We start from the raw sequence: 27,875 nt of genomic DNA on the forward strand, positions 1-27,875 counted from the left end.
AAAAACCTTGCTTGTTGCTGAGTTTGAAAGTAATTAGGTTATAAATAAATTGGTTCGGTTATAAATGCTAGGAAGTTCTAGGATTAATGAATATTGAATACATTGCAGTTGTTGAACTGAAACAGCTAGGTCATGTCAAAAAAAAAAAGGCAATGAACACAAATTTACTAAACGGACAGAGAAAGATTTGAAAATACTTTTCTAATTAAAAATACTCCTGTGATTTTACTCGTTGGAAATCTCAGCTGAGTTAGTGAAGGAGTTTCAAAATAAAACAAGCTCTCAAATACTTCCAATTTATGCAATCACACTGCATCTTTGAGGAGTATGAGAGAAACATACACAGTATATAAGAAGATAAGAATGGCCATCCTGGGTCGGAACAATAGTCCATCTAGCCCAGTACCCTGTCTTCTACCACTGGCCAGTGCTACAGGGAACGGACATAGCAGGGCAATTTCAAGTGATCCATCTCCTGTCATCCAATCCCAATTTCTGACAGAAGTTGAGGGACACCTGGAGCATGGGGTAGCATCCCTGACCATACTGGCTAGTAGCCATGGATGGTCCTCTTCTCCATGAACTGATCTAATTCTTTTTTGAACTTTTATACTTTTGCCCTTCACAATATCCCCTGGCAACAAGTTCCACAGCTTGACTGTTGTGCAAAGTAGCACTTCCTTATGTTTGTTTTAAACCCGCTGTCTATTAATTTCATTGGGTTACCCTTTGTTCTTGTATTATGTAAAGGGGCACATAACATGTCCTTAATCTTTTTCTCTACACCATTCATAATTTTATAGACCTCAATCTTATCCCCACTCCCCCATCATCTCTTTTCTAAGCTAAGCAGTCCTACTCTTTATTATTTCTACTTATTTGGAAGCTGTTCCATACTCCTAGTCATTTTTGTTGCCCTTCTCTGTAACTTTCTCCAATTCTAGTATATCTTTTTTGAGATAGGGCGATCAGGCCTGCATGCAGTAATCACGGTACGTTCATTCTTTTGTGTCCATTTCTTGTTCTATTACTGTTCAAACTGTGTCTAATTTACCTTCTGCCACATCTTGACTACATTTCTTTAGTGCTGTCTGATTTTCTTTCTTCACTTTGAAAAGTGAAAACAAATGCCTCTTTGAGATTTAAATATTCATGATTGTGTTGCATTGACACGTTTTTAAGGATTTTTTGCACTTCTTCATTCTATTCACTTCCAAGTTTTCACTGATGCCAACTCACTCTCAATTTATCCCTCCTGAGTTAAGAAACTGTTTTTGCAGTTGAAGATATATTTTCATTTTATTCTATTTTTATGACTTTTTTTTGTTAGATCTACCTTTTTCGGTGTCAGATTTTTAAATAAAGATGTCTGTAGATCATTCTAACAAAGCACAATCTGTAAATGACATTGACAGTGATGTTCTGATAGAAGTTTCATTTTTTTAAATAGCTACCAAAATGTTAAATCAAAGATTTGTGTTGGCATCACAGAAGAGAACTGAGACCCTTAAAAAATCCCAGTCAGAAGCATAGAAGTTGCTTTTTAAGAAATCTTTGTCAAATTATTGCTATTAGCTAAAATATAAACAATAAAAATATATATTTTTCTAACATTATTCAATACAATTATTTAACACTTCAGTGTACGTTATGCAATGCAAACACTGAAGGAGACAATGCCACTGGCTAATGGAGCTTACATTCAGACCCTACAAGCCCCTGTATGCACAAAATTACACTGTGGTCAACGGGTGATCCACACTACAAGAAGGATGTGGAAAAATTGGAAAGAGTCCAGCAGAGGGCAACAAAAATGATTAGGGGGCTGGAGCACATGATTTATGAGGAGAGAATGAGGGAACTGGGATTATTTAGTCTGCAGAAGAGACGAATGAGAGGGGATTTGATAGCTGCTTTCAACTACCTGAAAGGGGGTTCCAAAGCGGATAGATCTAGACTCTTCTCAATGGTAGAAAAGGACAGGACAAGGAGTAATGGTCTCAAGTTACAGTGGGGGAGGTTTAAGGTTGGATATTAGGAAAAACTTTTTCACTAGGGAGGTGGTGGAATCTCCTTCCTTAGAGGTTTCTAAGGCCCGACTTGACAAAGCCCTGGCTGTGATGATTTAGTTGGGGATTGGTCCTGCTTTGAGCAGAGGGTTGGACTAGACAACCCTTGAGGTCCCTTCCAACCCTGATATTCTATGATTCTATATTCTATGATTCTATGAGATGGAAGGCTCACAGAATCAGGCCATAAATCAGGCATCGGCACACATGGTCAAAATACATGTGAAAGACTCAATCTTGAAGCAGTGCAGAAATATATTTTAAATGCACGATGAAGGAGGCAGTTTCAGATATAAGCAGATAAAAAGAAGAAAACACAAAGATCAAACATTTGTCTTTTAGAGCTGACATAAGGGAGCAGTCAGAAGACACCCAGCTGCAGTACACAACAACAATTTCTGTTGGTTCTTCAATACTCAAGAATAAAACTCAACATTCTTGAGCACCATCTACTGAAACCTTATCAATTAACTATTTAAATGGTTTAGCACAGCACCTTATCTATTAACTATTTGCATATATACAGACAGTGCACTCACGTAACAGCAGTCACCCTTATTCAGTATAGGGTGTGTCAAGGTTCCTTCCCCACTCTGAACTCTAGGGTACAGATGTGGGGACCTGCATGAAAACCCCCCTAAGCTTATTTTTTCCAGCTTAGGTTAAAACTTCCCCAAGGTACAAACTATTTTACCTTTTGCCCCTGGACTTTATTGCTGCCACCACCAACCAAGTGTCTAACAAATATGTAAAAGGGAAAGAGCCAGCTTGGAAATGTCTTTCCCCCAAAAATCCTCCCAAACCCTACACCCCCTTTCCTGGGGAAGGATTGATAAAAATCCTCACCAATTTGCATAGGTGAACACGGACCCAAACCGTTGCATCTTAAGAACAATGAAAAAGCAATCAGGTTCTTAAAAGAAGAATTTTAATTGAAGAAAAAGTAAAAGAATTACCTCTGTAAAATCAGGATGGTAAATACCTTACAGGGTAATCAGATTCAAATCATAGAGAATCCCTCTAGGCAAAACCTTAAGTTACAAAAAAACACAAAAACAGGAATATACATTCCATTCAGCACAACTTATTTTATCAGCCATTTAAACAAAACAGAATCTAACGCATGCCTACCTAGATTGCTTATTAGCCCTTTACAGGAGTTCTGACCTGCATTCCTGCTCTGGTCCCGGCAAAAGCAACACACAGACAGAGAGAACCCTTTGTTTCTCCCCCCCTCCAGTTTTGAAAGTATCTTGTCTCCTCATTGGTCATTTTGGTCAGATGCCAGCAAGGTTACTTAGCTTCTTAACCCTTTACAGGTGAAAGGGTTTTTTCCTCTGGCCAGGAGTGATTTAAAGGTGGTTAGCCTTCCCTTTATATTTATGACAGGGATGGTCTTCAGAATCTAAGACGTCAAATGCCAGATTTATGTGAAATGTAGAAATAGCCTGTTTAGATCTGAGCTTTCATGTCTTTTGAATCAAGCGTTCTAGTCCTTTTCTTCTGAGAACGTAAACTGAATATCAGGGTTGGAAATCACTCCATTCTGAAGGACTTCAAATCACTTTGCACCCTTTTGGGGGCAGCAATTCTCAGGCTACCTCTTATACCACTAGGGCTGCCTCAGACTCTCTTCCAGATGGCTACCTGAAAATGAACTGCAGTAGAACCTCAGAGTTATGAACACCTCAGGAATGGAGGTGGTTCGTAACTCTGAACAACAAATATGGTTGTTCTTTCAAAAGTTTACAACTGAACGTGGATTTGAAACTTTACTATGCAGAAGAAAAATGCGTCTTTTAACACTCTTAATTTAAATGAAACAACATAGAAACAGTTTCCTTACCTATTCAATTTAAAAAAAAAACACCTTTCCCTTGATCTTTTTAGTAATTTATGTGTAACACAATATTGTACTGTATTTGCAAGGTGGTTCTGGTTTTGGGGCGGCGGGGTGCGCATGTCTGCTGCTGTCTGATTGCATACTTCTGGTTCCAAATGAGGTATGCAGTATGAGGAACCCAGACCTGGGGAACCTAGGTCCTGCAAGGTAACTCCATTGGGGAGGGGACTTGCAGAAGGAAGGAGTAGAGCTCCATATGAACACACAAGTGACATAAGCAGTACATTAATAGAATTACAGAACACACACACACACGAAAAGTAACCCTAATAAATGAGTATACCCCAAAGTAACGGGCACATCTGGTAACACATGGTTCTGGTAACATCTACTTTTTATGTCTTTAGAAAGTGTCTGAATCACAGAAAATGAAAATATTGGTTATTTACTGTTTCGGTATATTACAACATATTATTTCCATATAATTACAGCATTTGACCTTACCCAGTTGTGGCTTTCCTGCACTTTAGCCATTTTCCCTTTCATTTCACACCATTAATCAATTCCTTTTTCCTCTCCATCACTTCAATATGGTATCACAATCCACCCTCGGGGGGGGGAAAAAAAAACCACTTGCATTCTGATCTGGCATTCTGTACACACAACTAAAAAAATCCACTTAGATGTCTGATATTCCAGCCTATATATACAACTAACATTTATATTAACAGGTGAACTCCTGGCCTCATTGTAGTCAAGAGGAGATTTGACTGTGATTTCAATGGGGCCAGGTCTTCACCCTTGTTCTCGTACAACAGACCTGGCATCATTTAGGACTTATTTTTCATAATCTCAATCTGGTTACATTTTATGTCTATTTTTCAGGCCCCAAAAGCAGCACAGCTGCCCATTTTAGGCCCAGTTTTATTTAATTTAACATTTATGTTTCATGATGAGAGTCTTCATCTTTTTATACAAACAGCAACATACAACTCATTTGATACTGGTTAGGCTGATTTTGACAAAGACAATGAAACAGAACTTCCCATAATTGCTCTCTCATGTTGACTTTTAAACTTGTGCTCTAATATTTTTTTCATTTTGAGGTCACTATTGATTCTAAACCTAGAGTGAATAATACTATGTACAATCAATTCCTAGTCATGAGAACTCAGAGCATCAGCTCATATTAACTATGATAAAATCTCTTCTTTGCAGTTTTGTAACATTTGGGTTGGGTGAATTGGCTGAACAGCTGTAAATGGTATGTTTTTACAACATATGTTTAATCATTTGGTTGGTGGGAGGTGCAGTAGAGGGAAGGCTATATGAAAATTGCAGGAAACAATGAAATTAGATAGTTTTTAAAATATGTGATATTGTATTTGATATTAAGCATAATGTTTTTCTTTTATAAGAATTAACAAACTAACAAAATCATCTATAGAATTCTGAGACCATAATTAGAATTTGGAAAAAAAATGTGAAGAGGAAAAAATCCACAAAGGTTTTAAACATAATAAATGTAACTTTACCTAAGGACTGAAAACCCCTTTTCTAAAGGTTCACTCTCTCTGTAGATGACACACAGCAAAGCACTTAACTCAGAATGAGACAATTCTTTTGAAAGACCAAGCTCTGAACTATACCTTAAGGACACATTAAATAGCTCACATCCTTCTTAAGGGACACTTTTTCCTCATTTCCCAGTAAATCCTTCAGTCCAGTTGAATCTCCTCCTATCCCTCCCCAAAAATACTTTCTCCAAACCAAGCAACTAAAAATAAGCTTTCCAAGATTCGACTGGGGAGAGCTATGGGGAAACTGAAAGGTAAGGGTAGAGATTTGATTGAGAATCTGTGAAGAGAAAATAGCTAATTAAGGAGCCTGGGCAGTGGTACTGCAACAATTTCTATAATGGGGGCGGGGGTGCTAAACGCCATTGAACAAAACTGTAAACCCTGTACATGATGGAAACTACTTCAAGCCAAGGGGTGCTGCCACACCCCTAGCATCCCTAGTTCCAGCACCCCTGGGCCTAGGGAGAGCAGAGGATATATCAAATTGAGGGCAAATGGATAAAACTAGAGGCCTAAAGATGAACTGGGAGTGCTGCTAGACAAAAAGATGGATTGAGGAAGGAGAGGCCTATGGGTAAATTGTTGGGGGAAGAGGATGGGTTGATGGTACTGAGGACAGTTAGAGACTTGGTTGCAGAGAGAGATTTGACAGGGCTAGGACAGGAAGCAAATGAAAAAACTGAGAAGCCAAGTGAGAAAAGACCATGGAGGACAATGGACAAAATATGAAGAAAAAGTAGGTCCAACAAAACAAAACATGGGAGATAAACGGGGGATAGAGCAAGAAGAGTAGAACAGGGGCCAATGAACAGAGAACAGAAGACAAGACAAGCCAAGAGATTAGATAAAATGGAAGATGTGAGGAGGGAGAGCTGCAGAGAGGCAAGGGTAGTAATGCAACGAGTGAAATGGAAGGAGGAAATAGCAGGGAGGGATTTAAGGGGAAGTATGGGAAGTGGGGAAAATGGTGTGTGACCAAAACAGATCGGGGTGGGGGAGAAGAAAGAGAAGCACAGTAAAGATGGAGGAAGAACAAAAATGAAAGGGATACAGTGAGGTCTAAAATTTTGTTTCTATTCTTTGTCAACGTTTGCTGAAAAAGTATATAATAAAGATTAAATGTGGACAGAGGAAGGGATCTTTTGGACATCTGATTTCAGTAGGGAGGTGTGCACAGAAGTCTAGTGTACCTGCAGTCAGTGTAGAGAGGAAGCATGCATTTCTTAAAAAAAACAAACAAAAACAAAAACAAAAAACAACTCGGTATACAGCAGAACCTCAGATTTATGAACTGACCAGTCAAATACACACACACCTCATTTGGAACTGGAAGTACACAATCAGGCAGCAGCAGAGAAAAAAAAATTAAAAAGCAAATACAGTACAGTAGTGTGCTAAACATTAACTACTAAAAAAATAAAGGGAAAGCAGCATTTTTCTTCTGCATGGTAAAGTTTCAAAATTATATTAAGTCAATATTCAGCACACTATTACTGAAAAATTGCTTATGTTCTTATTTTTGCCATATAATTATAAAATAAATCAACTGTAATATAAATATTGTACTTACATTTCAGTGTATAGTATATAATACAATATAAACAAGTCACTGCATGAAATTTTAGTTTGTATTGACTTCACCAGTGCTTTTTCTGTAGCCCGTTGTAAAATGAGGCAAATACATAGATGAGTTCATGTGCCTCCTGGAAGACCTTTGTGTACGCCCAGAGATATATGTAACCCTGGCTGAGAACCACTGTCCTAGGCCTTTCTGGAGACAAATACATTTATCGGGGAGGTTCACATCATCACCATCATCAAGATGTATTCTAAGCATGACAAAATAGCTACAAAATTTCCAAGTTTCCAATGACAGGTTTCAGAGTTAGTATCATACGCACTAGTCTATCTGAAAAGTGCTACATTTTGTAGTATTTTTAATTCCACACATGGTGGGTATTTGGAGCATAAATGCCCCTCCCCCATGAAAAGCAGTCTACTGCTTTTAGAAGTGTGTATCTAGTAGAAATGAAAATCTGTGTAAAATATTCTTTTTTGCTGTTTATTTTAATAACATCAAAGATTTGTAACATGACAGAAGTCTGGATAAATATAAGATCCCTTGAGGGATTATATTTTGGTTATTTTTAATTGCCAGATAATTTGTCAGATTGGGCACCACATCAGGTGGTCACCCCAGTGTCCAAAATTGAAACACTAAAAAGATAATGAGGGTAAAAGGCTTGCAGGCTTCTTCACACAGGCATCGACTATTACACAGTCAAAAAAACAGTGTGCTCTTGCACACAAGTAGTGACCAGTTTGGAGACAATTCAGAAAGAGAACACAAAACATTTAGTCTATAATCTGGGCCTTTCATCCCCCTCAGAGTGGTCTCTCCCTCATGAGCGTACACATAATTTGGAATAGGCCCTTCCTTCTTTCAGTGATCCCACATTTCTATGTCTGGGTGCAGGTTACTTTCAGCCTGTGAAGAGATGCGTTCCCTCTCCATTTGTGGCAGCCTCTGCTATGTGTGCCTCTTCCCTTCCATTTCCTTGTGTTTTGATTGCAGCTGGAGAGCCCCTGTGCAGGTTTGAGAGCCGGTGCTGTGAGGCAGGGCTGATTAATTCTCTGAACCCCTGCGTTGGCATCAGGTTTTATAAACCCCATTACGCCACTGCAGTATATTAGGAACATGGTTCCCAGGGATGTTACTCAAACTAATGGAGGGCAGTTACACCAGCAATCAATGGTGATGGATAGTTGTGCCAAAGCATTTGAATTAGGACATCCCTCCAGGATTGATCCTATTACCCACAGGGTGGATTTGATTTAAATCAAATTGATTTAGAACTTTATTTAAATCACTAGTCAGGAAGACTCAATTTAATCATGGCTTTCTACATAAAAGTGCATTGTTGTTGGCTGTTACCAACCTGAAGATCCTGCATGTTCAGACATGTTCTTTTCATCATCTTCAACGCAGCTTCCTCCTGTTGACTTCAGTGGAACTATTCACATGAGTAAATGTGACAGGGCCTTCTTGGTTCCTGCCTCTACTCCAGCTCACGAACTTCTCAAAGACCCTTGTACTGGTCAAACACCTTGTGCAGTTTGTTTACAATGTGGGTTCCCACCACCTTCATATTACATAGAGCTCTGCTCCAAGCGTCCAAGGGAGTCCTAAGCTCCTGTAACAAACAGGGAAGGGCAATCTCTCTCATCTCCCATCCCTCCCCCACCCGCCTTCGCCCTTTCTACTTCCTTCCTGTGCCTCTTTGTAGCCTCTGCCTAATGCAGTGGTTCCCAAACTTTAACAACCTTGAACCCCTTTCACTAAAATGTCAAGTCTCGCGAACCCCCTCCTAAAACTGAATATTTCCAGGGATTCTCTCCTTTACCTGAATATAAATTATAAAAGCAGTGATCTTGGAAATATAAAATTTGTTTTTATGACATGCTTATTACACACTATTATTATTATTAATCATTACAGTATTTTTTACATTATGAAAACAGCAACACTCTTCCAAGATCTCACTTTCACAGCTTGTATCACTTTGAATAAGCCTGTTATAAGACAAGGCTCCTATGTTTCATCAAGGAGTATCAGATGTGAAACAGCATGAAGGTATTTAAGAAGCTAACTCAAAGTGTTCCTCCTACACAAGCATTCAGGTCTTGAGCAGTCCAGGCAAACAACGCACATTACAACAAAGCTTAAACTTGTTCTTCAAAATAATTTTAAAAACAATATTAGCTGCCTATTTAATTTTAAAAACAGCAAAAAATATCTACCTCCCTTTCCATTTCTTATAAGGAGTCTTGAAGTTTAAATCTTCTCGGTGTGATGGATATGCTTGCTTTGATCTGCTTAGCTCTTGGAAGTCCAGGGGCTCCAGGCTGCTAGCCCCGTTCTGCCTGGGGTCCGGAGGGACAGTTCTGTCCGCCATTAGGGAAATTTCGCCCAAGAATCCCCTGTAACATTTCGTGACCCCAGTTTGGGAAACACTGGCCTAATGGCTTAATTAACCTTCCAGCTCTCCTCCGCCCACAAATTAGGCATAGCTCTGTTTAACCAGCTCCATTCTACATTGTGTGACTGGAGCTGCTGTGATCAGAGTGCTAGCTCAGTCACAGTAAGCTTTAGGGAAACAGGATGGGAGAAGTAATATCTTTTATTGGATGGCCCAGCAAAAGTTATTACCTCACCCGCCTTGTCTCTCTAATATCCTGGGACTGACACGGCTACAACTACACTGCCTACATGAGTAAGTCTTGGCACAATTAGGCCCTTACTCTTTTCAGTATCTGCAATACAATATTTTAAAATTCTAAATGTATCTGACACTAATCTGTAACTTCAAGAACTGCAATATCCATTGCACCCACTATGAACTTCTCAGTTACACGTTAACTGAACCCTCTTTCAGAAGGTGTTATTTGGTCTTCCTTAGCAATACATAGGTTGGGGAGGGGATGTAGAGTTCTCTATATCTTGTTGGAAAGTAAATCTGAGAGAAAGGAGGGTACTTACTGCAAGGATATTTTGTAGGATGGTCCGTAGCTCTAAGGTCCAGCATGTATATAAAACTAGCTGTATTGATTTTGGAAATGAATATAAGAAGAAGCCTTCTAACCATCAATCTACATTTTTGAGACCAGAGTAGAAGGAAATAATTGCATAGTCCCCTACCTTCAAACAGGAGAATGTTTGTTAATATAAAGCTGCTGTGCCCTTTGTGACAGAGTCTCCCATCTCAAAGATCACAAGTGAGGTGGCTTAGACTTAACTAACCAGTCTGTAGATGGACAACACATTCCCTGCATCCCTCTGATATCTGATTAGAGTGAGAGGGTACATGCTATGATATTTTTCTTAAAGTTTTATTACAGATGATAGTCTACTCCTGCTGCAGATGAGCTTGATAAGAAGCTTCATTTGTATACTGAACAACATGGGTAATCAGGGTGGATAAAAATCAATTCTTTTTTTTTAAATTTTAAACATCGGATTTTTATTTAAATCTGATTTTTGATAAAATGCTTTTTGAGAAAAAAACCTATCTAAAGATCATTTTAATTAAGATACATTATAGCTCAAGGATATCTCATCATGAAATAGGAATTATAAATTCTAATTCCATAGTATGAGACAGTATATTCATGTAATGTTTAAGAAAAGTTTTGTAAATGAGTTCCAATAGTTCATGGATTAGGGACCCAATCTTATGGGATTCCAGGGGCTTCTGTATAGATTATTTAAATTAATCTTTCTATCTACGCAATGGGACTCAGTGCTCAGTCTAGAAGATACCATCAGAGAGGCTTAGTTTCGCAGTTCTCAAACTGTGGATTTGTGCGTCCAGAGATAACATGCTTGTTAACAGCAAAAATGTTTCTAAATAAATGAATAAATAATATATAGAGGTGAGAAATAACAGACCTCAACCCTATTGTCCCTCTGCAAATTTGTGTACATAGAATCAATCCCTTACCTCTCTCTAAAAGTGCAAAGTTTCAAAAAGTTCAATGAACAGAAGATTGTTGGGGGCGGAATAGATCTGGACAAGGAAAAGAAATCTGGAGATAAATGTGAGAAGGGAGGGACAGGCAGTAGAAACAAAAGTGAAACTGTTTGAGCAGCATATTCCAGAAGTCTTGAGGTCTTTCAGAGTGTAGCCTTCATTGATTTGAGGTCTACTATACGATTCTCTCACAGAAGGGAAAACCTATAACGGCAGCAGGCTGTAAAAGAGACCCAGTTTGGGAATATTTTAATGAAGTTCCTCTACCTGTGGGTAAGACATGGCAAACAGTGCAACAAAGAAATGCAAGGCCTGGTTTTCCGAATGAAACAACGTCATGAGAAGTGTTCCTCTGGGATCACTGCAGGAGGCTCTCTCTCCCGTTACAGCTTCATTTTGCAGTCCTCTTCTAGCTCTGCCCTCACTGAAACTCCCTGTGACACTTTATAGCCCACACGCAGCCCCACTCCCTTAACTGGCTCAACTGGGAGCACCTGCTCTGGCTGGACCTATTTTCATTCTGGGGGCCAGCCATCCTGTGATACTGTGGCTTCCATTATTCTGTTCTCTCCTGGTTTTCCCCTTACCTGCGTAATCACTCCTTCGATGTGTCTTTTGGACCATCCTTCTCATCCTCCCACCCCTCTGTGGGAGTTTCACAGAGCTCCTTGGCCCTTTCCCTTCTCCCTCTACACCTCATCTGAGTAATCTGATCCACAAACACAAATTCATTTGTCATCTCCACACGGATGATACACATATCTACCTCTCTACTCCAGACCTGTCTCCTGGCCAAACTAAACTTGGCCTTTCTCTCTGACATCTCCTCCTGGATGGCTAGCCATCAGCTCAAGCTTAACATGGCTGAAACAGAGTTCTTAATCTTCCTCCACAAGCCCTCCACACTATTTCCTTTCTTGGTCACTGGGGAGTATCACCACCCTAACTGACAATCAGGCCCATAACTTAGAAGTCTTTTTTGATTCTGGCCTCTCTGTAGGTCAGGGATCTCAAACTCAAATCACCACAGGGGCCACATGAGGACTAGTACTTTGGCCTCAGGGCCAGATCACTAACATCTTTTCATAAAAAGATACAACCACCCCCCCCCGCAACTCTACCTCCGGCCCCGCCCCCACTCCACCCCTTCTATGAGGCCCCACCTCTTCCCGCCCCTTCCCTGCCCCAACTCCACCCCCTCCCTGCCCCTATTCCAAACCCTTCCCCAAATCCCTGCCCCGGCCCCGTCTCTTCTCCGCCTCCTCCCCTGAGTGTGCCACGTCCCCACTCCTCCCCCTCCCTCCCGGAAAGTCCTAAGCGCCGCCAAACAGCTGTTTGGCGGTGGGAAGCACTGGGAGGTAGGCAGAGTCAGCATGCTCAGGCGAAGGGGGAAGGGGTGAAGTCGGCACCTATGGTGGACCACAGGAAATAGCTCACCCACAGGCCGCATGTTTGAGACCCCTGCTCTAGGTCCTCACATCCAAGCTATGTCTAAGTCTTGCAGATTCTTACTGCACAACATGTCTGAGATACGGCCTTTCCTACCCATACACATAGTTAGAAATCACATCTCTATTATTGCAACATCCTTTTCTCTAGCCTTGACAAATGTAATCTTGCCCCACTCATATCCATTCAGAATGTTGCTGCAAAGACAAGGTTCCTAGCCTGTTACTTTTGATCCTTCCCTGAGTCCCCATTCTCTATCACACCAAAGGTAAGCTGCTTGTCTTCACTTTCAAGGCCCTTCACAGCATACCTCCCACCACCTAAAATCTAGCATTCATTACTGAAATATCTACTCCCAACTCCCGTCAGACCATGAGGCCAGCCTCCGTTGCCCACCTGTTAAATTTTCAAACAAGCACCTTTGTGCTTTCTCTCATGCTGACCCTCATGCTTGGGAGGAGCTTCCTGAAAACATTTGCAAAGCCATATCATTGTTCTCCTTCAAATCCCTCCTTAGAACTCCCCTTTGCCATGATATCTAAAAAAACTTGACAACTATTATGCTACTGATGTGCTGAGACCACTGCCTACCTACTGACCAATACTGTTTCACTGTTTCCTTATACCCCATCAGTCTGTCTGCATCTGTCTGTTGTCTTGTCTTATACTTAGACTGTACACTCTTTGGGGCAAGAGACATCTTTTTTGTTCTGTTTTTGTACAGTTCCTAGCACAATGGGATCCTGGTTCATGACTGGGACTTCTAGACACTAATACATATAAATCAGTCAGTCAGTCAAAAACCCAACACACGAACACATGACCTAGAGTTGCAGAACCAGACGCTGCACTGAACAGATCAGTAGTACCTCTTACTAACAAGACAGTTAAAGCCAAAAGAAAGTTAAAAGTCTATTATCTTCACCACTTCACCTCATAGACAATGAAAATATACTGCTCAATTTAATTTCTTTCGTAGGGAGTCACATTCCATTTCTTGTACACTCTGCTGTTTGTGTTTACAACATGATGAGGAATGATTTGCTTTTAAATGACTATTCATTAATCTTATAAAAAGAACATCTCCTGTTCATGGAGAAATCCTCCTATCCATCCTAAAACCCTTTGAAAAATAAATATATTTTGGGTCTAAAACAAGGTGAATGTATCACTAATGCAGTGAACACAAGTGCTACATGATGCTCTGAAAAGGTACTGACACAAAACAAAATTTGTGCCTTTTAAAAAAAACCCCCACAAAGCTTTGGATGCTTTCATCCGATTCTTCGTATAGCTTCACCTGTGCTGCCAGTCATTCTTGTTTTGAAGTTTTCATGCAGAAGACCAGGCAGCAGACAATTAGGAAGTTTTCAGCACTCTACCTGCTTGCCAGAGAATAAACAAAAGCTCCTAACAAAAACCAAAACCAATTTAAATGTAAAAATATACTCCGAACATAAGAACAGCCATACTGGGTCAGACCAAAAGGTCCATCTAGCCCAGTGTCTGGTCTTCCGACAGAAGCCAATGCCAGATGCCCCAGAGAGAAGGAATAGAGCAGGTAATCATCAAGTGATCCATCCCCTCTTGCCCATTCTCAGCTTCTGGCAAACAGAGGCTAGGACACTATCCCTGCCCATCCTGGCTAATAGCTATTGATGGACCGATCCTCCATGAATTTATCTAGTTCTTTTTTAAGCCCTATTATAGTCTTGGCCTTCACAACATCCCCTGGCAAAGAGTTCCACAGGTTGACTGTGTGTTGCGTGAAGAAATACTGCCTTTTGTTTTAAACCTGCTGCCTCTTAATTTCATTTGGTGACCCCTAATTCTTGTGTTATGAGAAGGAGTAAATAACATCCTTATTTACTTTTTCCACACCAGTCAGAATACAAAATAAGAGATGTTTTTAAGGTGCAGAGCTTTCTTGTTCAAATATTTCCAGTGACTTCCTTTTCTGCTTAGCCACCATGTTGGCAGTACTCCAAGCATTGAGCAGGATTCAGCTAGGGCATCAGATGGGTCATGCATGCCCCTAGAGATCATCATAAGACAGCTGTAATGTAAGTGCAGAGGGGCATTGCCCAAACTGGTCAGTCTCTACACAAAAGAATAAATGGACACAAATCAAATGGCAAGAATTATAACACTCAAAAACCAGTCGGAGAACACTTCAACCTCCCTGGACATTCAGTTACAGACCTAAAAGTCACAATTATTCAACAAAAAAACTTCAAAAACAGACTCCAATGAGAAACAACAGAACTGCAATTAATCTGCAAACTGGACACCATTAAATTAGGCTTGAATAAAGACTGGGAGTGCATGACTCATTACACTAACTAAAAACTATTTCCCCATGCTAATTTTCCCCCTACTATTACTCACGCCATCTTGTCAACTGTTGGAAATGGGCCATCCTGATTATCACTACAAAAGTTTTTTTCTCCTGCTGATAATAGCCCACCTTAATCGATTGGTCTCATTAAAAGTTGGTATGGCAACACCTATTTTTTCACATGCTCTGTATACATCTTCCTACTGTATTTTCCACTGCATGCATCTGATGAAGTGGGCTTTAGCTCATGGAAGCTTATGCTCAAATAAATCTGTTAGTCTCTAAGGTGCCACAAGTACGCCTCGTTCTTTCTGCTAATACAGACTAACACGGCTACCACTCTGAAACCTGCTTCTTTCATAATTTTTCTCATAAATTTCACCTTTTATGAGGTTCTTATACCTTCCTCTGCAGCATCTGGTTCTGGCCGTTGTGCCAGATCTAATCCACTCTGGCATTTCCTATGTTTCTATAAAGGCTGTAACCCAAATACAATTTCGCACATTCAAGCTGTAAAATAAGGACAGTGTAACTCAACATGTTAAAAGCAGCTTTCCAAGCTGTTTTCTCATATTAAACTAACCTGTATTTATATACAAGCCTAAAACCCAAACAACTCAACTTATTTCTCAAATAGCTACTTGTCTGTCTCAGAACATAATCTTTTTCCTGTGTCATTTGACAGTAGTTCTATATACCTCATTTTTTCAAACTGCATGTCTTTGCATCATGCAGCACAGGGTCTAGCTAACAGATCATGATTATGGAACAGAATAGCATGCATTAATTCATCTATTACAAGAGCAAGTTGAAATATTTTTAAATATTTATTCAGGTTAGCATTCATCATGTATATCCTGTTTTTCTTCCTGCTAGTCAAATTATATGGCAGTTCAACAAATATCTACAAGGATTTCCATCATTTTAAAAGGTACAAAGCCACTAATACTTATTTACTTTTGAAATCTATTTACATTTAGGCAGTTTTTTAAAAGGTTGTAATTACAAAATGGCTATTTCTTGGGGGCGGGCGGGGGGAGAACAGGAGGAGAAGCTAGGCCAAATAAAATTTAAAAAACCACCACCAAACTGACTCTAAACTGTTCTTTTCAGAAGTCCCATGTATTGTTTCCATAGAAAGACAGAGTAAAACAAACAGGCATGAACAGAAATATGTATACTTTTGAACACATCTGCTCTCCTAACAGGCATGCACAAGCAGTCGTACCCAACATACATTTACAAAACAGAGTTTATCAGCACTACCAAGTCTTGGTAAAGACAGATTCAGTTAACTGTTATTGCACTATAAACCTGCTGAAATTACAGTGCCAGTACACTAACCTGGACAACGTCATCATTACAAATACACAGGCTGATGCTGATAGGTATGGAAAGGCCTCACAAGGGACTGACTTTACTGGTCAAGCAATTTAGGGATATTTGATTTTGAAATTGGGATTTGTACACTGTGGAAATACTTTATTTTTCTTTAAACCTATTAAAAAGAAAAAGGATCCCCTATTTATAACTTCAGACTATAAAACAATGAGTTGTGTCCCTGGAAGGTTAAGTATCTGCTCTGATTGGTCATACTGGTTTTCTTCTACCCAACACATAAAACCATTTTTTGCCTAACATTTAAAGCATCATAATTCAATTTTCTTTGTCACAGTTTTAGGATGTTGTTTTTCTTTCTCTATTCTTAATGCATTTGTTTTTTAAATTTGATTTCAAATATTGTATCAAGATAGGATTTTTATTTACTATTCAACCATTAAGCTACTTGTGGTTTTTCCTCCATTTAAACATACAACATCTTGTAAAATGGTTTTGAAATATGCTCCTGAGTGTACATAAAAATGTTGTTTGATTAACAATAAACATATACTTAGACTCCATTAATAAAACAATTTCTCCACATTATAAAAAAACTTGCCTTATAGATTTTAGCCTGCATTATTAATAAGCAGTGTTCAGAAACTGTATATTGTCATTATGATGCTGACTGCAATACAACACATCATGTCTGTACACATTACAGGAGGAAAGTTAATAAACAGAATGAACAAACACATGGCCTGTCTGCATGATACATCATGGCAGGTATCATCCTCATGTATGGTGTTCTGATGTGAATTAGTGATAAAGAGTTCTCATAGATTTATAAACACCAGTACTTGGTACTAATTAGACACAAGCATAAATAATAGGTCAGCATATCAATTCATCAATCTTAATTTTTTATTAAGATTAAACTAGAAGAAAAATAGCCTGACACAACAAGAACTAAAAAGTTAACTCTTAAACTCGAATTATGTAATTCTACAGTGATGGGCAAAATGTTTAGGCTGGCTATTGGTATTCTTATTAATCAATAAACAAGCCATACCAATTTTAGACACTGCGACATAATTGCGAAGACCTGCCTGAAAGCAAGTCCACTCATACATATAAATGTGTGCACTTGCATATTCATACTACAGTCACATACAAATCAGACATATATCCTACCTGTGCAGAGTATTCCCACGTTTACACAAGATGAAAATAACTTTTGATCTCATTAGACTATCTAGTATATTCTTCCCTAGGAGGGTAAATATATTCCATGGAGTACATTTCTAAAAAAAGTGCTTTAATTCCCTTTTATGTACCTTGGCATTTGTTGGCTTTTGGTTCATCTTCCAAAACTACAACTGATTTTTCTACAGACACCAACCAATCTGACTGCTTTAAAAAGGGGGAGCGGGGGTTCAGAACAGAAATGAAATAGTTGTATCCCTCACCGGCTAGCTCCAAAGCTAACCATCGTCTCATGCTCAGTGTCCATGCAAACTGACCATCTGCAACTGTAAGAACACTGGTTCTGACACTATCTTCTTACCCCAAAGCGGGTGAGTTTCAGGCACTTCTGTAATACTGCGTGAGCCAGCCCTGGAAAGCAGGGTGCTTCCCACCCCACCCAAAGGGGAGCCGTCACCACTGAAGTAAACAGGCATTCCCAGGCACCAGAGCCACCCAACACCTGGTCATTAAAAGCGGGGAAAGAAAAAGGAGGAAAGCTGTTTATAGACATCAACACCGTGAGAGAGGGGAGGCTGGGGTGGGGGCTCTTTACAGTGGGGGAGCAGGATGGGGGAACGTGTGCGGAGGCTCAAAGGGGGGCACCTACCAGTCCGTATGCGGCTCATCAATGACCAGCAGCAGCTTGAACTTTTTGGCTGCAGCTGAGGAAGCGGCGGACGCTGCGTCCACCAAGCCGGCCGAGGCTGCCGTCTGCTTCACGGCGTTAGAGAGGGAGCTGAAGAAGCTGCTGCCCGCCGACTGCTGCGGCTGCTGCTGGGGTGGTGCCGACTGCGGCGGCTGCCTGCGCTCCGAGGCCGGGGAGGCGGCGGCGGGAGCCGCCGAGGAGGCAGAGGGAGGCGGCGGCGGCGGCTGCTGGGGCTCCGGCCGCTGCAGGTCGGTCATGTAGCCATTGGGCAGGTTGGCGATGAAGCTGCTGTCCGAGAGCCTGCGCCGCAGAAAGTTCATCATCTGGCCGGGATGCGGGGGAGCTGCTGGCGAGAATGCGGCGAGGAGGAGAGGGGCGGCGCGCTGCAGCGGGCTCCGCTCCTGCCCGGGCGCTGCGCTGTGCAGGCGGGCTCGCACGCAGGCTGCAGCCCCAATGAGGGGAGGCTCTGCCTTCCCGAGAACGGCGGGCCGGCGGCGGCGGGGGCGGCTGCTTCCCTCCCCCTGCTCCCTCCAGTCTCTAGGTAGCAGCCGCCCAAGGCTGGTCTGCGGTGAGCGCGCCGCGGGCCAGAGGCAGGGCTGGGCTAACGCCTTGCCGGGCCCCCGCCTCACAGCGCCGGAGGGGCCCCAGGAGCGCTCCCAGGGAGGCCTGGCTCAGGGCGGGTTTCTCCGGGGCGGGCTCTGCCCCGCACCGCCCCCTGCGCTGCTCTAGAGGGCTTCACAGCCGCAGTGCCCAGCCCTTGGCCCCCAGAGCCCACCGCTCCTCCGGGCAGAGAGAGACCTGGGCTGGGGGCAGCCCCGCCCCGGCACCGAACCGTTCCTCGGGGCTCTTCCCTGCCAACACACCCCCCCAGGGGGAGGGGAGATAGCCCCGCCCCCGGGAACACAGCGCTGCACAGGGGGGGCCACTACTCTGCCAGGGGGGCTCGGCTGCACAGGGCCCACACCTCCCTCCTGAGCCCAGGGCTGCACAGGAGGCTTGGGGAGCCAGAGAAAATGTGAAACTGAGGCCTGTCCACCCTTGCAGAAAGATTACCAGGAGGGGAGGCCCAGGGGGACAAGATTGGAGAGAGCCATACACCTGCACCCCTGCAGCAGCAGCTTCTCTGGTATAGGGCTGGGCCTGGCTCCCCACTCTGGACATTGTAACCTTATGTGGGGGTGGCAGTGCAATTCAGGTTTGGCCCAGTGGCCCCTCGATTATGACAAGGGCTGCCAGGCCAAACCTGAGTGGCGCTAAGACCTTGCATGCCTCATTGCAGTGCCACTCAGTTTGGAGACTCTCTCAAATGGAGCTAGATCCCTCTGTGGGCAGCCCTGAATGGGGCTATGTCCCACAGGTCTAACCCACGCTATAGGCAATGCATAGAGTGGCTATGGTAGTGTGGGTGCAGCCAGACCTCTCTCAGAATCCCACCTTGATCAACTGTTCTTTATCTGTGGGGCAGTGGGGGTGTCATGCTTTCTGCCATGGGTGACTTGGCTGAAGGGGAGCTAGACCTGGAAAGCACTTCTCCATCAGTTTGGAAATTTGTTAATTATATTTCACTGAGCACCTCCCCTAAGTTCCTAAGTCAGTCCCTACCTCCAGCAATTTACTACCTAAATAAATATCAACATGTTAATGCTAAACTAGCAAACTAAATTAGAAGTAGCATTTGAACCATCCCAGTAAATTGGCCACTTTATTCAGTAATCCAGTATTCCAAGCATACACTGTACTAGTTACCTGGAACTGCTGATGTTACTTCTTCAATAAAACTTTTTAAACGTTAGAGAACTAAAACTGTTTCATGTCAATTTGTGATTATGAATGGAGCCTGACTTACAGCCTGAGTACTGGATCTCTGTTTATCACAATAAGTAACACAGAACAGGCAACAGCAGCTCAAGCTTCCTCAAAGTGCATCTGAGCTTTCATAACATGCCCGTCTCTGTATTATCTGAGCAGCAGCCACTCTCATCCTAAGGCTGGAGAGCGGGAAGAACAACTGGGGCCATAGTTCTGGCCCAAGATCACTCCAGCCAAAGGAAGTAACATCTTGCTTAAGCGGTCTACACTATACACAAGCAGCAGTAGCAATGTCAGACTCCAAGCAGCAAAACCAGCTGGCTGCTCGGTGTCCCACCTCAAGCACCACTAAACAGTCTTAACTCTGCCTCACAGTGACACCAACACATATACAAACCTAATGTGTCTTTAAAAATCAGTTTCTTCTAAGCAGAGACCATAATGCAATAATGCCTTAATCATAAAATCAGTGTATATCAGGGTTGGCAACCTATGACACGTCTCCCAAAGGCAGGGCCGCCCAGAGGGGGGGGCAAGTGGGGCAAGTTGTCCCGGGCCCCCCATGAGAGTTTTCGGCAGCACTTCAGCGGCAGGGAGTCCTTCAGTGCTGCCAAACACACCCGGAGTGAAGGACCCGCCACCGCTCTTCCGCTCTGGGTCTTCGGTGGCAATTCAGCAGCGGGGGTCCTTCCGCTCCATGTCTTCGGCAAAGCGCCCCAAAGACCCGGAGCAGAAGGACCCCCGCCGCCAAAGACTCCAGGCCGCCTGAATCCTCTGGGCAGCCCTGGCCAAAGGCGGCATGCAAGCTGATTTTCAGTGGCACTCACACTGCCTGGGTCCTGGCCACTGGTCCCGGGGGCTCCGCTGCTGGCCTGGGGTACCAGCCGCCGACCCCCTGCTAGCTGGGGTTCCATCTGTTGACCATGCTCAGCCCTCTGCCGGCCCCGGGTCCTGGCCACCGGTCCGGGGGGCTCTGCTGCCAGCCTGGAGTCCCAGCCGCCAGCCTGGGGCTCTGCAGCCACCCCCAGCTGTGGCCCACTGGCCCCAGCCTGGGGCAGTGAGGAGTGCAGACAGGGGCAAGAGGGGGCACAGCTCAGCACCCCCACCTTAAAAATTGTTCCAGCGCTACTGCGCTGGGATATTTTTAAGTCCTGATTTTCTGCTTACATCACTATCACGCCACGTGGAACAGCACACTGCATTTGACGTTGAGATTAGAATGTACATGCAAGAACTGGAATCAGAATTTTCTGACAGATTTCAAAATTTCCAGCAATTTGGCCCAATGCTTTCTTTTCTAATTAAACCTGAAAAGTTCAACAAAAGCGACTTGGATTTATCTGTATTTCAGTGGATGGGTGTTGAAGATTTCGAAATGCAGCTCATTCAGTTAAAAAACTCAGAATTGTGGGCATCAAAGCTTGGAGATCTGTGGAGTGCACTTGAAGCTACTGAGAGAGATCATGAGGCCTCTATTCTGAACTGCTGGACGTCCCTGCCAGTGAAATTTAACTGTTTGAAGAAAATTGCATTTGCAATGCTTTCAGCATTTGGATCCACATACCTGTGTGAACAGATATTTTCACACATGAAATCTGTCCTCTGTCCCTCTTGGAGCCAGTTAACAACTGATCACTCAGAAGCCTGTGTGCAGCTTAAAGTATCCAAGTATGTGCCAGACATTGGAAAACTCAGCAAGGAAAAGCAAGGGCAAGGATCACACTAAACTGATAAGATCTGCATTTAAATTTCATTTTAAATGAAGCTTCTTAAACATTTTAAAAACCTTATTTACTTTACATACAACAATAGTTTAGTTATATATTATAGACTTATAGAAAGAGACCTTCTAAATATGTTAAAATATATTATTGGCACGCGAAACCTTAAATTAGAGTAAATAAATGAAGACTTGGCACACCACTTCTGAAAGGTTGCTGACCCCTGGTGTACATGGTAACTAAAGGGTAGAGTTAAGGTTATTTGGCTGCCATAACTGCACATTTCCATACCTTAACAAGTTTGGATTTCCTTAAAACTTTAACTCTGAACTTCCTAGTTTTGTAAAGCTTTGTTCTGGGATAATTACAAAAGCTCTGAAACACATTTGCCATACTCCCAACATTAAATCCATCTTAATGTTGTTTTTGTCTGGGATGTATATAAGTACATAAGGATGTACACTGCTATTAAAATTACAGATACTATATTGTATGGTACAGCTGTTTAAAGGTTACATACAGTAAACACTTGATAAATGTTGCTTGCTTTCATATTAGGGGTTTGATAAAGTGCTCCAAATATTTACACTTTTTTACAGTATGCCTGGATACATTTGTGGACTGATTACAGTATATTGTGTAGGATACATAATGAATCACTCCATTTATATATATTCAATTAATACATAATAATAAAAATAGAGAAAACTAAATTAATGCCAAAGGTATTTTTAAGTATGTGACTATATTTTAAACACATCCTAAAGAGAAGAAGAAATTGATTGACATAGGCATGACTTATTCGCAGAACCACAATATTAGGAATGCATTTGTTAATTTCTTGCATTTGGAGCATAGGAAGCTTAAACAAGAGAAAAATAATTATGAGACTAAACAACCAGCTACAATGTCTCTGTCACTGACTGCACCAATCAATGGCTGGCAATCCTGTGGGATATTTGGAACTATTGTTCCAAATTCAAGGGAAATTTTCAAGGGAAAATATTCAAGGGAAATTTAGGACTAATAGAATCTAGCCATGAACTGTCATCAAAATAATGAAGAGTTATTAGTGCTATAGATATATTTTATATCCCTATCAATAGGAATATTAAAGTAATTTTATCTATGGATAAACAGAAGCACACAGATTAAATGATTTATATTAGTTCAGATACTGCATGTCACTGGTAGTCAGAACTGAAATGCCAGGACCTCATTATCCCAACAAGTGCACAGGTGCAAATCCCACTCACTTAAATGGGAGTTACACATACACAGCTGATAGGTAGACTAGGCCCCAGGAATTTTAGCTCCTTGACCCTTGTGGTAATCACTATCCAACACTCCTTCCCCTCTATTGAAGAAACTAGGGAGGTAAAGTAAAAAAAAAGTTCACAATATTTTTGTGAGAAGAAATTTCTGTAAGTATGGTACAAACTATTACACTTTACTTTAGACATACACAGCTGTAAGCTATCTTAATAAAATACAATCATATCCATATGAGAAGATATCTACACTCAGGGGTGAAAGTAAGCCGGTACAGGCCAGCACAGTGTACCAGTAAAAAGTGGCCGCCGGTACCAGCCCATACACAGTTGACTTTAAAGCGCTGCCACGGCAGCACTTTAACATCGTTGCCCCTTTTGCCCCCACCCGGCCGCCAATGGGGCGGGAGGGCAGGGCAAAAGGAGCAGCTGCCCCGGGGCTGGCAATTTAAAAGGGCCCAGGGTTCCGGCCACCGCGGTAGCATTGGAGCTCCGGGTGGCTCGGGCCATGCAGCGTGGATGGGCTGGCTGGGGGATGCTGACCCTCCCCAGCCCCACCGCTACCGGGGACCGGTAAGTCCTCTGTTACTTTCACCCCATCTCCACTTCTATTTAAAGTGTGGTTCTACTCCAGAGGGACAATGTAAAAATGGCACCTCTTTATTCAGATCTGCTCCCTGTATACCTTTGTAGATTTTATTGAAAAAAAATAGTTTACTTCTTTATATTCCAGTTAACCCTGCTGAGTCAACATACATATGGGAGAGCGAGCTGGACTATATGTTTTACACACCTACTGATGTTAACTAGGTTTCAATTACAGGGCTAAAAATTCTGTCCTCCATGTCACCTGTGCCATTTTCTGGTAAACATAGAGAAATGGTGAGAAGCAATTTAAGCTTTAATATCTGCTAGTATAAAACAGTATGTAATCTGTGATTAAGTCATGGAGTGGTTAAATTATTCAACCTTAACTTTTTGGACATAGGATCCACCCAACCTAGTATACTTCTGTGAAAAGAGTTTGTCTTCTTATGGATGAAAAATGCTTCCGATCTATGGCATTTTCCACACCACACCCACCAAACTAACCTGGATAAGATAAGATGGAAGGTATTTTCTGATTGTAGTCATGGCAAATGGCAGCCATGTTTCACCCCTGAAATGCTGTCCTTTATAATTATAAAAAAGTTCAATTGTACAGTGTCTGGAAAGTACTATATGCCTGGTTCTATCATGTAGCTTTTTGATAGGAGAATTAGATCCTCTGAAATCATCTTCTTCCCATTATCCCAGCAACTGCGGTCCATCATTGTGCAAGCACCCGCCATCTTCATCTGTCTGTGGCAGCATTAAGGTCCACCTGCTTACCATCTTCTTTGATACAATCCATCCATCGCTTCCTCAGCTTCCTTTGGGGTCTCTTTCCTACCACTCTCTTCCTGCCATGCTATCTTCACCAGGTCCCTTTCATTCATCTTCTGCATGTTTCCAAACCAGCAAAATTGCACTTTTTGTATTTTGTCAGCCACATTACTGAGTTTGACTTCAATCCTAATACTTTCATTTCAAAATCTGTCTCTTCATGTACAGTAGAACCTCAGAGTTATGGACACTTTGGGAATGGAGGTTGTCCATAACCCTGACATGTTCTGTAACTCTGAAGGAGAGGTTATGGACTTCAGCCATATGTGGGGTTGGGGTTCAGCTGCAGGTTTGTGAGGGGGAGTTATGGCTCCGGGTGGTGGGGAGTCAGGTCTTCTGATCCTCAGGGCGTCAAGGTGCCAGGGCTCCAGGCAGGGGGCTCAGGGAGCACCAGGGCTCAGTGCTGTAGGCATGGGGGAGTGCTAGGGCTCGTGGCTTTAGCCTCACAGTTCTGCTCCCAATTTCAGCCTTGGGGTTCTGGGCTTCAGCCCCACAGGGGGTGCTGGGGCTCGGGGCTCCCCACGGCTCCACTCCCAGCTTCAGCGGCGGGGGGGCCATGCTGGAGCTTTAACTACAGGGGGAGTGCTGGGGTGGAAGCAGGTGCTGCCCTCATATCTAAAGCCCTAGGAAGCTGAAGCCAGCCTTAGCACCCTGTGCAAGGCTGAAACCGGAAGCAGAGCCCTAGCACTCCTCCACCCTGGTCTAAAGCCCTGAACACTGATGCTCCCGAGGGTCAGAAGCCCCAAGCTCTGCTCCCTCCAGCCCGGAGCCCTGAACACCCCCCACCCCCTGGAGCTGCAGAGCCCTGAACACCCCCCACCCCACATGGCTAAAGCCCCAAGGCAGTATAGTATTTGCCTTTTTTTTTTTGTCTGCACAGCTGCCTGATTGAGGACTTCTGGTTCCACAGGGTGTTCGGTTGACCAGTAAGTTTGTAACTCTGGTGTTCATATCTTTGAGGTTCTATTGTAATTCCTCATATGGCGCAAAGACATCTGAAACACCTGTAGGTGTTGAACCTGCTGTCTCTGTATAATGCATGGTTCTGCACTATACAGAATTGTGCGGTGCACTATTGTTCTATACAGTTGGGTTTTTAGTCTCAGTGGCATATGCTTGTCATACACTACCCCTGAGATGTTACTCTACGCTCTTACAGCACTCCCCAATCTGCACTGTATGTCATGTTCAAACTCACCATCTTCCGTGACCCAGCCACCAAGGTACTTGAACCAGTCAGTCTAGTTTAGTCACACACTAAACAGATGTTCTGAAATGCTAGGGTAAAAGCTATATTCAGAATTTACACCATTATTTCTTTTAGTTTAACTGCCCTATGCCCTCCCTATAAGACTCCCCTTCTCAGAAAGGAATCTTCTACCTTTAATCTTGACTAGTTTGGCTTCCATTATAACCATGCTGATTAGTTAAAACAGCTACTCTGAATAATACTCAAACTGCTAGGTTATCAAACATGGTGCCTAATCAGAATGCATTAGTCACTGTCTTCTTTGCTGCTTTTCTCTGGTAATATCTTCTTTAATTTATTTATTTAAGAACATTTAATTTGCATGAGGAAGCACTATTGTGCTATTCCATAAGGTATCCAAGTTAATCTGGGTGTTTGTCACAGTCATCATTAGAATGGCTTTCACAATTTTAAAAGTGTCCTGTTATGAATGTTAACTGTCTGTGATGGAGTTAGGCTGCCCCTTAAGCATAGTAAGTCCTAGTGGTCAGTTCACTTCCATCTTTAGTCATAGCCCATTAAGAGTTGGAGAGCAGTGATGTAGGCAAGGATCTGGGAAACAGGAGATATGGGTAAAGAGGAAGCAGTCCTGGGGGTAAATAGTACTTGAGGGAGAGGAAACCCATTACTATTCCTTTAAGGGCCCAGGACCAGGAGCATTGCAGAGTAGGTGGGCTAAGGCATCCCTCTTACCCAACCATTGGGGATGAGCTGGGGAAAGGGACTAGCATGTTTGTGCCTTCTCCCTGATAGTGAGGATATACATGAGCAGGCCTGCCTACTGAATTCTCCAAGCCTAAAAGTAAAAGGCCTGATTGGAGGGAAAGGGCTAACTGGAGGAGAAATGGGCTGAGGGCTTGTAACTGGCTTGAATCAGAACCCAGCTCCAGGGCCAGAGCAGGGGAACTCCTGTTTTAAGGAGAGTGGAATAATAGTCAGAGATACAGCATGGCTCCAAGGAAAGGGGTTATGAACTTCTGCCCTAAGGAGAGAGCAGATAACTCTGGCCACTGGATTGTGCTTGACAGAAAAACTTGGAGTGGAGGATTTAAAGAGGCTCCTCAGTGTCTGGCTGAGAAGGAGCTGCACAAGGTGCCTGAACCACAGAGCAGGAACAATAGAATCTGAAGTCCAGGGAGAGATGCAAGCAGCTCAGGGAGGCTGCAAGGGATCAGGAGTAGTCCTGAACTAGCAAAACAGGCTCCCTGGGCTAGATTCCTCTACCTCTTCCCCAACAGAGGAGAACGGAAAAGTCTCAGGACTGAGAGAGGTGAAGTCCATTCCACTCACAGGGCAGAATTTTTCTTTGGAGTACATCTGATGAAGTGAGCTGTAGCTCACGAAAGCTCATGCTCAAATAAATTGGTTAGTCTCTAAGGTGCCACAAGTACTCCTTTTCTTTTTGCGAATACAGACTAACACGGCTGTTACTCTGAAATTTGCTAGTACTGTGTCTGGTCTAGTTTTAAATGTTGCAAGCCATGTGGGTTTCCACTGCTTCCTTGGGGGACTATTCCACAATTTAATTGAATGTTCTCTCTTCATATTTGTTATTTTATATTATTGCTGCATTAAAATATGCTCATGTAGACACACACAGCTACATGCATAAGCAAAAACAAACAACCTAGGAGAAGCTTTAATGTAAGAGAAGAGGGGCGCTGTCCATGGTGGTAAAAGCTGCATTAGTAAACCAGATGTCCCATGTTACTGGTTGAAAAACTGCATTCCCCAGGACTGATTGTATTTTAATTGGAAGAAGTTGGAATTGAAAGTAGGGAGAGCATTGCTGGCAGATGATTGGGTAACTGGGGCAGGGATGCTATTCAGCAACACTAGGAGTGGGGTTTTGGAGATTTTCCTTCCAGTTGCTGAAGAAAATGGTGAAGAGTACAATTCCATTACTTCTCTCTCATCTGCTCACTGTCATATCCTTCTTCCCAACCCTCCTGACATCACCATACACACACTACTCCTCTGCCTGAAGGATAGGCAAAGTTGTCTATATAGATTCAAATATGATGATAAAGCATGAAATAGGATAATAGTTTCTCTCGTCTATCGATGGTTTTAAGTTGTATAACAGTGCATCTAGGATGCAGTTTAAAACAGCCAAATTCATGAATAATTGTAAAAATAAACAAGATGCACTGCACAGGGTCAAATGTCTACTAAGGTCTGCATAATACATCAGCCATTAGAGGCAAACAAGATCTGTGTATTGAAAATAATGTCTTCCACATATGTGAGATAATACTCCACAACCCAGGCGACTACCTGGAAATCTAGGGTAGATTGGCAGGTTTGCAGAAGATTCTAAAATGTGTCAAAATTTACTTACAGCCATACCAGTAGATTAGCCTCATCAGAAAATCC

General features: G+C 42.5%; 1 protein-coding gene across 1 annotated transcript in view; it reads right to left on the reverse strand.

Annotated features, from left to right (window-relative positions):
- SYN2 (synapsin II) overlaps positions 1-18,347 on the reverse strand; it is a 411,884-nt gene extending 393,537 nt beyond the window's left edge. Inside the window, exon 1 of the mRNA XM_077821776.1 lies at positions 17,986-18,347. Within this exon, the coding sequence (XP_077677902.1) occupies positions 17,986-18,347 (362 nt within the window). The remainder of the gene's footprint in view (positions 1-17,985) is intronic.
- Between the last annotated feature and the right edge of the window lie 9,528 nt (positions 18,348-27,875).

This window comes from Eretmochelys imbricata, chromosome 7 (assembly GCF_965152235.1).
Source record: "Eretmochelys imbricata isolate rEreImb1 chromosome 7, rEreImb1.hap1, whole genome shotgun sequence".
NCBI lineage: Eukaryota > Metazoa > Chordata > Testudines > Cheloniidae > Eretmochelys > Eretmochelys imbricata.